The following is a 10780-nucleotide window of genomic DNA, read 5'->3' on the forward strand; positions in this document are numbered from 1 at the left end:
ATGAAGCCACATGAGGCTGGGAGAGGAGACACCAGTAACAACACTGCAGCCAATTATAACGAGAAAAATCGAGACCAAACGCTGAGCTTCTTAAACGCCCGCCGTCCCCAGCAGAGGACAGGAGCGCAGGCCTGCCGATACGGCGGGACGGGCTTTCCCCAGCTCAGGGCATCGAGGGCCGCCGGGCCGGGCCGGGCAGCACCACAGAAGGATGGGGCCTTCCCCGCTGCCCAAGCGCCGGCCGGGCCGCAGAGCGAGGGGGCCCGGAAGGCTCAGCACCCTGCGCCGCGCACGCCGATGGACACCCCCCCCGCTCCTCACCCGCGTCGAGCCCCAGCTGGTAGCAGGCCAGCGGCTCCAGGGACAGCTTGTAGCCCTCGAACTTGGGGTCCAGGAGCAGACGCTTGGCCTGCAGGGAGCAGTGCGCGGCGCCCGCCATGCCGCGGCGCCGGGAGGCCCTGGGCAAGCCGCGGCAGCGCAGCCGCCCCCGCCCCGCAGCACCACGGGAAAGGCGGCCCTGGCGCCCGACCGCTGCGGGGCATGCTGGGAGCTGTAGTCCAGGCCCGGGCATGCCGCGCCCGCTGTGGCGCGCTGGGAGTTGTAGTCGCCTTCCCAGACTATGTTTCCCGGCGGCCCCCGCGCGCGAGGGGGCGGTGGGTTGTGCGTCCGGGAGGCGGCTCCGCCTCCTGCCCCGGGGACTGGGGCGCTGCGGCGGAGTGAGCGGGGTGTGCGTGCGGGGTGTGCGGCGTGAGCCGGGTGTGCGTGCGGGGTGAGCTGGGTGTGCGTGCGGGGTGTGCGTGCGGGGTGTGCGGCGTGAGCCGGGTGTGCGTGCGGGGTGAGCCGGGTGTGCCGCTCCCGAGGCCCGCTCCTTCGCGCCGGCCGCGGCGGGGGAGCTGCGGGGTGGGCCGGGTGGGCGCGGCTCCAGGCGGGAGGGTCGGGCAGCGGGGAGGTCGCTCCGCGGCCCGGTGATCTACCGGGTCTGCCGGCCTCGGGCCGCCGGGGGAGCGCCGTGGCGGTGCGGCTGCAGGGTGCTGGTCCCCTGGGCTGGTCACGGTCTGGCGCTGCATGCGATTGTGTGCAAGTGTGGCTGGTTGCGTTAGCGACACTAGTTCTTGTCAAGACTGTCTTATGCTCTGTGTAGGACTGTGAAAACCCCAGATTTCCAAAATGAATAAAGATGCCCAGATGAGAGCAACCATTAACCAAAAGCTAATAGAAACAGGAGAGCGAGAGCGGTAAGTAGGCTTCCTCCTTCGTGCCAGTAAGAGGCTTTTAAATATTACCCATCAGGAACTATTCCTAGAAGTAAAGACTGAGTACACTTAACTCTGAATTCTTCAAATGTCTGCATATGAGTCTTGTGGTTATATAAAGATACATATTTTTTTAAAAAAACAACACCTTATTTTTGCCTTTTGAACACTTTTAGCTCTACACGTGGAAAGAGAAGCTCAGGAAATAAAGGGTGGGGTGGTTGGCTTTATCAATGTTAAAGCTTTGTCTTATTCTGGTATTTTGTGTTGCAAAGCTCTTGGTTCATACAAAAATTACCATTAAATGCAGCTTGTTGCAGTTCAGTCATGTATCATGTTTCCTGGTACAGAGAAATATGGTGGAATAGCTACTGAGCTGCCAACTCCTCACAGTTCAACAGAGTAAATGAAATGGCTGCTCATTCAGGTTAGGATTCAGATGCTGTTCAGTCGTTTCTGCTCCTGATTTGGGAATTCTGCTGCGAGTTTTTAACTTTCACATTGAAGCATGTTTAAGCTGTCAGGAATCTTTGCTGTTCCTAACACGTTTGTATATTGTCTTAACAGCCTCAAAGAATTGCTGAGAGCCAAATTAATTGAATGTGGCTGGAAGGATCAGTTGAAGGCACATTGCAAAGGTAAAGGTGGTCAAATAACTAATATCCTTTGTAATCAGCTAAAGTGATGGCCAAATAAAAGTCTCAGATAATATCTTTACTGCCTAGCAGTCAATTTAACTGAGAGACAAGAGGAAAGTATCCCTGGCAATTGGTTTAGGAGGCACAAAAGGATCTTGCCATCTTGGCAAAAAAAAATCTTAAAACTTCTTCTCTGATCTGAAATTTATTAAGCTTCTAGAAGAGTACTGGAATTGATTCCCTAAATATTAATGATGTAGCATTTTGTTTGAAGAGAGCTGACTTCCTTACCACAGGAGAACAGAAACCAAGAGAAAGGAAAATGGAGCAAATACAGTGGAACCCGACTTAGAAACTTAAGACATCTTCATTGTCTGCATATGAGAGAATGAAGTGTATTTGTATTCCTTCTGAATACAGTTATTGAAAATAAGATTATCTACTTAGACAATAGAAAACAAGCAGATGAACCTCTAAATATCCAAATCTTTTAGTTCTGATTTAAGTATCCAGCATTATTACAATTTGCTGACTTGTCAATTATGTGAAAGCATTATAAATGGTATTTAAGCATCCAGGCATACTACCACATGATGAAATTCCCATAAAGCACATAAGAAATCCCTTGAGCTTTCACTTCAATTTTGATTTGGTCTGTGGTGCCTGGCAACTGAATATTCCATTAGTGGTTGTTTTTTGTTGTAGGGCTGAGCATGTTAAATTGTTTTTATAGGTGGATTTGCAGAGAAGGCTGAAATAATTAATCCTTGCAGTTGTCTGCCTGACCACACTGCCAGAGATTAACTGTTTCAATAATTAAATTAGCAAAAGGGATGTTTTCCTGCCTTCTCAACTATACACTTTAGAATCTGCTATAGTAAAGTTATTTAAAATTGTTGCGTTGACGTTAGTACTTGGAACTGTAACTGGAGCAGCTGAGAATGCAAATATAAGCTGAGTTGTGTCTGTTAAGAGCCTAATAACCTCAGATAGGTCAGAGAGGGATTTGGGAGGGTTGGGGGTTTTTGTTGCTGTTTTGTTGGGGTGTAGGGGGTTTTCTTGGGAGGTTTCTTCTAGAGCCTCTGGCCATTGTGGATTAGGGTAAATAATTGACCAATCCAGGATTACTTTTTACAGGGAATTCAGCCAAGAAAAACAGTTTAGAAATAGCTGTTGTGATGTCAGTTCAGAAATCGTATTTAGTGGCTTGGGGACAATGAATTCTATATACTGATGTATAAAGTTAAAAACATTTATGTTTAGGCAAAATATTTTAGGTTTATGCTACTGAATTGAGATTTCTTCTTAGCCTTGACTTCTGCATTTTTCAGTAGTCTTCACAGTGCTATAAGTAGACCATTTTGAAATACTGGTATGTATAATCATAGGATGATAGAATGGTTTAAACATACAGTATGTCTTAATCATAGCTTTTATTTTGCTGTAGATATATACCTTTCTTTCAAATATGCTTTTCTACTTTGCTGAAATACATAGAGTGATGTTGTTCAAACCACTTAGGAAGAGCAGTTAAGTTTTTACTGTGCCCTCTCTTATATGTTCCAAAGTCTTTTTCCAATTGCATCTCTTTCTCACTATTATGTAAACAATGCGTTTGAGGAGAATATGAGGGCCCACTTGTGAACTGCTGCAACACTGCAGTAATAGCACATCTGGCAGTGCTCACAGAGCTTAAACTTCATGACACTTGATTTTAGAATATGAGCTGCTCAAGATGCAGCAGTAGTGACAAGTTCCCATCCTTAAGTGTACAGTGTGAATGAGAGACTAACTCCACTGTACAATGCAGTCTAAGTACTGAGTTAATAATCTGCACTTAGGTCACAAGCTACTTCCTCTTCTCTGATGACCTACGCATGCAGGTTTTCTCTTTTAATCATTGGCACAGGTTTTGTCTTCTAATGAATGGATTAAAAAATATAAAATATCTGTCTTGGTCTTCCCCAGATGTCATTAAAGAAAAAGGATTAGAGCATGTTACTGTTGACGATTTAGTAGCAGAAATCACTCCCAAAGGCAGAGGTAAGGAAATGCAAACATGGATGTATTAGTACATCAATAAACACACCTGCATGTATCTAATTAATACTTTGAAAGCAGTGCTATGGATTTGCCTGTGTTGGATTCAAAGAAAAATGTCAATAGATTGATATTAAGTACAAATGAAATACAGCCATTCAAAGTTTGTAATGAGACTTCTTTTGCAGGTTACAGTTTTTAGTCATGAGTTTGTATTCATGTTCATAATTGATATAATTGTCCCAAGAAAACAGTATGTGTCAAGAGATGTTTTAAAATTCCAACCATTTTTAAGATTAAAAATCAGAACAGTGCTAGTGTAATGGGAAGTGGGAAAAGGACATAGCATACAAATACAGAAAAAATGGAATGCTTTAAGGAAATAGTGTAGTCTTCTTTGTATCATTCTTGTTGGACCTTCTAATAAGCTTTGGTGTTAGTGGAAAAAATTCATGAAGTCTTATGTAAAAATAGGCCTTCAAAATAACTTGCTGAAGACCCTTACTCTGAGGTCATGGCTGAGATTTTTTTGGTCTTAAATTTGTGAAGTAAAAAAGTAGTATAATCAAACTAGCTTCTGGTGATTATATCCAGTTTAATCTTGAATAATCATTTTCCTCAGGTTTTACGGTTTTCTTGACTATCTCTAGGAAAAAACTATCAATAACAACATTATTCTCCCTAGATTTGAATTTTAGCCTCTTTTAAATGAGAAAAATACAGATGTGCTCTATGAAAATAAAGTAGCTTCTGTTACTTGAAGTATTAACAGAATTTCAAGAACAAACAAAGAATAGGAGTAACTGTTGTAAAAGGTTGATATTAGCAGATTTTCCATTTTGTCTCTTTTACTTCTTGTTTCTTACTTGTGTTTCAGCCTTGGTACCAGACAGTGTAAAGAAAGAACTCTTGCAAAGAATAAGAACCTTCCTTGCCCAACATGCCAGTCTTTAACTTTGATGTTCATCTGGGATACAATGTTTCTGTATTATGTCAATCATGTCACGATTGGAATGCAGTTTCCATACTTAAGGATGGAAAATCATTATTTTTTGTACGATGAGTTCAAGTTTCTTTGCACTTCATTGATTTCTTAAACTTGGTGGTATTTTAATAAAAAATGCTGTGGACTTGTGGTTCTAAGGCTCTCTGATTATCAGTGTGCTGTAATATGGTATAATCTATTCCAGTTTTTAATAATCCATAATTTTATATGGTTGTGAAAACTTTTTTTTGAGAAAGGAAGTGTGATTATCAAGTACATTAACTAGAAAGGGGGGGGAAGGTGGGAATTCTGTGGAAAATGGGGTATGATATGCTTCTGAACATATCCATTTCATTTTCCCTGACTAAGTAGCTGGACACCATGAAGAAGTTCAGACTGCATTAAACTGTTAGTGGCATTCACTCTCTAGCAAAGAGAGTTCCAAACCCCCTGCATGGGCAGGGACACCTTCCAGCAGATCAGGTTGATCAGAATCCCATCCGACCTGCCCTTGAACACTTCCCGGGATTGGGCTTCCACAACTTCCCTGGGCAACCTGTTCCAGTGTCTCACCACCCTCACACTAAAGAATTTCTTCCTAATATCTAACCTAAATCTGCCCTCTTCCACTTTTAATTGATTATCCCTTGTCCTGTCACTACAAGCACTTGTAAAAAGTCCCTCCCCAGCTTATCTATTAGTGCTATTAAAAAAATCTTGCTGCCTCTCAATTCTCTCTGGAGGGTCCTTTGGGGTGACAGCTCTGCACTACCTAGCCCATTTCCTCATCTTTCCCATAATGGAATATGTTTAATTGTAGTGACTGTAGCCCCTTGGTAGTTTGGCTTTAACTTCCTTAGTGATTGAGTTCTTACTGGAACAATGAAAAATATCCAATGCTTTTACTTGCTGGCTTGCTTTAAATTTCTAAATATTTGCAATTGAAATCAGAATTGTAATCTGCTTGGCCTGTTTTTGTCTCTTCTTCTATTCAGTTTCTAAATGAAACAGCTGAGGCTACAGAGCCAAATTTATAATGACTGGAGCCCAAAATGAGGAAAAATAAATTCCTTTCCTCATAAATACTTTATACCTCACCATTTTAGTTAAATGAATAGGTTAATCAGAATTCTGCATGGAATGAAAAAAGGCCTAATTTTGCTTTAGTGTATTTCACATTTATAATGGTGCTTTCCATCTGAACAGTATCATTCTTAAAAATGTTCTTTATGCCTACACCTTGTAACTAGTGAATTATTTACTCATAGGTCATAAAGAATATCCCCCTAAGAAATCCCTGTTGGTTTCTATTTGTTGGAGTTACCAGGAAAGAGATTATCCATTATTTCAAACATTTATTGAGCTGTTGCTGATAAAATCTGCAGTTGGCAGCCTGTGGGTGAATATTGACAAGGGCAAAGCAACCTGGCCTATTCTGTTGGCTGGCTCTGCACAACTGCCTGTTTACAAACTCAGCACAGAGTTGAGTTTTTAAATCTAGTGCAGAGAGCAAAAGCAATACCTAATTCACTGGGAATCAATGACACTGGAAATCATGGTGAAAAACTGACCATCTGCTTCCATGGGATCTTTGAATATATTACAACAGAGATGAGGGTGGCACTAACCTTAGCTGTGTATACTGTGTTGGTTAAGACCAACATGAGGTATGACTTGCAATTTTGAAAATAAAAAGGAAAAAATATAGTACTGAAAAGAATAAAGGGAATCATTGAGGGCTAGCACTGCTGGTTAAGCTTTTTAAATCTCCTAGTGTTAGTCTACTGAAAGGAAAGCTGATTGATAGAAAATATGGTTGTCGTGTATCAGAACCTCCTCAGGGAGAAAACAGGAAACAAACAGAACCTTAATTTAACAGAGAAAGGCATAAAGCAGTGTTTGGAAATAAAGTCAGACAAATTCAAATTTAAAACAAGACAGTGTTTGTAAAAGTATAGCTGCTTAATCACTGGAACAAACTATGAAGAAATATAGTGGATCCTTCATTTTCCAATGCATTCCTGAGTGCAAGATGCCTTTCGGGAAGAGCTGCTTTCTGCTAAGGCTTAATTCGTACTATCCAGAAACACAGTACCCACCTATGAGTGTTCCCCAGAGTTGGAAGCAGCAGCAGCTGAGAAAGTAAAACCAGAATAAATATTTTGTGTTTATACTTCTGCTCCTTTCAGAAGGAACAAAGGCATCTTCAAAAACCTAAGGTCCAGAGGAGGTTCACTGATTTGTATAAATGTCCTCTGCTTTTCAAATCCTCTCTTCTGAAAAAGCTGAGCAGCATATTAAACACTATTTTATAATACTTTCCTTTTAATTAATTCTATGGACTGCAGTTTCCATAAAGAGAAATCCTGCTTTAGTTGAACACAAGTAGAAGTTATTAGCCCCAGTACAGGAGGAACTGGGTGTCATGTAATTCCCTTGAAGCCTACACTATAAGTGGCAGTAGCAGTTAAGCATAACAAAATATTTTTATGTAACTTAGATTGAAACATTGTCCTATCTGGCTAATCTGTTTGTTAACTTTTTCAAGTGTATTTCATTCTGATACGAGCTTCTGTCCAAATTCTGGATCAGTCTGCTAATATTTCAGTTGTTCGTATTTGATTTCAAAATGCCTGTTTACATAATTTTTGCAAGGTGGTGTTTCATAAAATAGTCAACAGATGGAAGAGGACTGTTCTTCCTCTCTTGAATAAAGATCAGGAAGAATATTATCTATGCCTGGTTTTTGCCTACCGATTGCTGCAATGATAAAGATGACTTAAAATTCTTCCTCACTATCATGAGGCAAACAAAAAAGCTTGATGAAGAATGAAAAAATATATTTATTTCACTTTGTCATTTCCCTTCTGCGATTGCTGTCTCCTCTACGCTATATATATGAGGTTACACAGTTATATTCAAAACCAGTTGTTGATTTTTCCTGCCATCAGAACTGGGATCTAGATGTCCCAATCCAAATTCTACTGAGACAGTGAAGTTTGTCTGAAGCTGACACTGATTTCAGTCAGATTTTGAGAGCTCAACACTTCTCACAGGCACTTAGGCTCAGCACATTGGTGCTTAGATAAGAACTCAAGTACTGGAGTTTCTGAGGTATGAACATGTCTTTTGCTGAATTGATTTGTTTTAAAATGGGAAAACAGAAGATTAATGATTCATGTAAGGTGTTTTTTTTCTGCTCAGTTCTTTTCCCAACTTCAGAATGAGATTATTAGATCTGGCAAAGGGCATGAAAGAAAGGGAAGGGACTCACATTTTACTAACAGAAGAAATTTTTGTAGCAAAGGCTGAAGTATGAAGGAACGAAGAACAGCTTCATGATACTTCCCCCCAAAAAAAGAAAAAAACAACACCCTAGGAATAAAATCCTTTGATTTCCTAAATGGTTTCCCCAACAAAACTTCAAGACCTTATCTTTCCATGCCATGCTATGCACTCTTTCTCCTATTTTCCAAAATGCAAATAATACACATGCAGACATGCACACACAAGCATATCCATGTATGTAACTATTTTTATAAAGCAACATACTAGATACTCAAGTATTTTGAGGATTTGAATTAAAATGCTAATGCTATGCCTAGGATCCATCTTCTAATAACTTGGAACTTAGTGCATAGAAATCTTTTTTCCTTAATAAGAAAGAGAAGAAAAGCTGTGCATGTACAAGGCTAAGCACTGCAGGATGGGAAGAAAGATTTTCTTTTTAGTAATGAAATGATAAATTGGTTGTATAAAGAATAGGTTCCATTATCCTCTCCCTAATTTGCATGTGAGGAATATGAGGATTATAAGGAATACAAAGCATAAGGTTTCCTCTCATTAAAAAGTTAGGACTTTTTTTTTTTTTTTTGACAATTCTCATACTACTTTCTAGTTTATTTTATGCACTTATTTTATCTAGTAAAATCAGCAGTAAAGACCAGAGCCGATATGGCTCATTTTCATCTATGTTATATTTTATGTGGAGTTTAAAGCACCAATATTCATATTTGCAATGTAAAAGCTGCTCAACTGCAACTAAATGGCAGTTACAGAAGTTCTTAAGTATTGTAACTGTAGATATGTTTCTTGACAGGAAGTTAAGTCCATTCACAGGCCTGTCTCTCTACATGCTGGAGTTGCTCTGTTGCCTATAGCTAAATGTATGCAGAGGCATCCAGCTGGCAACTAAAGGAAACTGGGATCTAGGAGCTAGAACAAAATTATTCAGTCTCCCTGAGATCCAAACCCCAAGCACATTTTCTGCTGAAGTGCAGCAGCAGGCACTGCTTTCTGCAGGATGTGGCTGAATGAAGAGGAAATAATTGGGATAACTTGTATGTAGGGCCTAACAGTTAAATAACACAGACAAGATCTAAATAGCTAGTATTGTCTTTATTTGGAAAAGAGATGGGTTGGTCAGTCCCTTCCCGACCTTCCAAAATTTGAGTAATTCCTCACCTTAAATCTTCTGTCCCCTGAGATAACAGTATTATTGACAAGACAGAGTGTTTTCTGTCAGAAGCCATTCCTACCACTAACCACTTGTCAAGTTCTTCTATTGAAGCTGTTCCTCTATGAACGTGTAAGTTTATCATTTACTGGTGAAGGATGTCAGTGAAAATAACTTTACAGTTCTAGAGAGTGGTTTAAAAATCGGTCACAGCAGGAATTGAATCCCAGATCTCCCCAGCCCCTGGTGATACACCAAGATCCCATGTCTTTCTTTCTCTTTGGTCTAATGAGTCTTGATCTACTACTCTGTAAAGGAAAAGATGCTTGGAAGCTCTGCAGCTACTAAGCAGCAATTGGAAAATACAGAAGACAGAACAAGGAATTGAACCCATTAATCTTCAAGGGCAAGATCATCCAAATCATGAAGGAATGTGAAGAGGTGGAATGCTTCTGCTAGGAAGTTGGCTCTGCTCGAGTGTTTCCTGATCTATTCCGCATTCAGCTGGCTTTTACAAATCCCATTTTGTGGTGCCTGTATCTTCACAAGAGCTGTAAAGTTGTGTTTTGATTATATGGCAACTAAATGTTATTGCATTCAACACTGTAGCATCTAACTTCTTCCACAGAATACAATCTCACACAGAGAGATGGAACAAAACCTCATTGCAGAGTTTCTGCAATCTCACGCAAATTCAGCTTCAGTGAATAATGAAGAAAATTCTTGACTTTAAAACTAATCTTTCTCATTCAAAAGAATGCTTTCAGTTATGGAATTAAAAAAATATATTTGCAAGAATGGAGAGGGAACAATTTTAATACATTTTCCTAGACTACAGAATTTCAAAACTAAATGTAACTTGGTGTCCACAAGTAAACAAATAAGGACAGTGCATTTTGGTAAAAATGCTTAGAAAGATGAGTAATGTAAATTAAGACCAACATTAAACAATTAAATGTCAGTCCCATATGACTGGAAAATGAGTATTTGACTGCCTAATCTCTCTACCAAAACCTGAAAGCCACTGTTACATGGTGAGCTGGGCACTTCTGTGGTTTGGCTTATTTATCTACTTCTGTGACTACTGCTGTATTGTGGTGGTTCAGACAAATGAATTCCTGAAGTCTAGCAGGGTCAGCTGTATTATGCAGCAGACACATAACCTAAAGAGATGCAGAAGTAAGGATTATGGAAACATTTTCTGTTAGTTGTCAGGAAATGTAAAAATGCAGGTTAGCTCTACTGGCAGAACGAGAAGTCTTTAGGGGAAGATATTTAAAAAGAGCAGAAAGAACTGCATGGTATGGTTTGGAGTTGCAGTTTCGATCAGTGCTCTCTTAGAAGTGGTCTAGACCTCCCAACGTGAAGGTGACAAAGCCTCCCTGTAACTGAGCCTATTGAACACAAC

The 10780-nt window shown here is 40.4% G+C and overlaps 2 protein-coding genes across 3 annotated transcripts in view; one reads left to right on the plus strand and one right to left on the minus strand.

Annotated features, from left to right (window-relative positions):
- Nucleotides 1-498, minus strand: part of NUDCD1 (NudC domain containing 1) — a 33244-nt gene extending 32746 nt beyond the window's left edge. Inside the window, exon 1 of the mRNA XM_051611145.1 lies at nucleotides 322-498. Within this exon, the coding sequence (XP_051467105.1) occupies nucleotides 322-439 (118 nt within the window). The 5' untranslated portion in view covers nucleotides 440-498. The remainder of the gene's footprint in view (nucleotides 1-321) is intronic.
- A 157-nt stretch (nucleotides 499-655) lies between these two features.
- Nucleotides 656-5061, plus strand: ENY2 (ENY2 transcription and export complex 2 subunit). 2 transcript variants are annotated; one of them, XM_051612024.1, is made up of 5 exons: nucleotides 656-725; nucleotides 1142-1235; nucleotides 1821-1891; nucleotides 3860-3934; nucleotides 4809-5061. In XM_051612024.1, exons 2-5 carry the CDS (start codon nucleotides 1168-1170, stop codon nucleotides 4883-4885), a joined length of 291 nt encoding a protein of 96 aa, XP_051467984.1. In that variant the 5' UTR covers nucleotides 656-725; nucleotides 1142-1167; the 3' UTR covers nucleotides 4886-5061. The 2 variants fall into 2 exon arrangements, with proteins under 2 accessions (XP_051467984.1, XP_051467983.1); XM_051612023.1 differs by having other exon boundaries at nucleotides 671-747.
- The last annotated feature ends 5719 nt before the right edge of the window (nucleotides 5062-10780 follow it).

Source organism: Apus apus, chromosome 2, assembly GCF_020740795.1.
Source record: "Apus apus isolate bApuApu2 chromosome 2, bApuApu2.pri.cur, whole genome shotgun sequence".
Lineage (NCBI taxonomy): Eukaryota > Metazoa > Chordata > Aves > Apodiformes > Apodidae > Apus > Apus apus.

Bases quoted from the DNA above. Each gene is read 5' to 3' on its own strand.
- ENY2 (XM_051612024.1), top strand. From the start codon at position 1,168: ATGAATAAAGATGCCCAGATGAGAGCAACCATTAACCAAAAGCTAATA. The intron at 1,236-1,820 runs GTAAGTAGGCTT...TTGTCTTAACAG, and splicing joins GAAACAGGAGAGCGAGAGCG to CCTCAAAGAATTGCTGAGAG. The intron at 1,892-3,859 runs GTAAAGGTGGTC...GGTCTTCCCCAG, and splicing joins GTTGAAGGCACATTGCAAAG to ATGTCATTAAAGAAAAAGGA.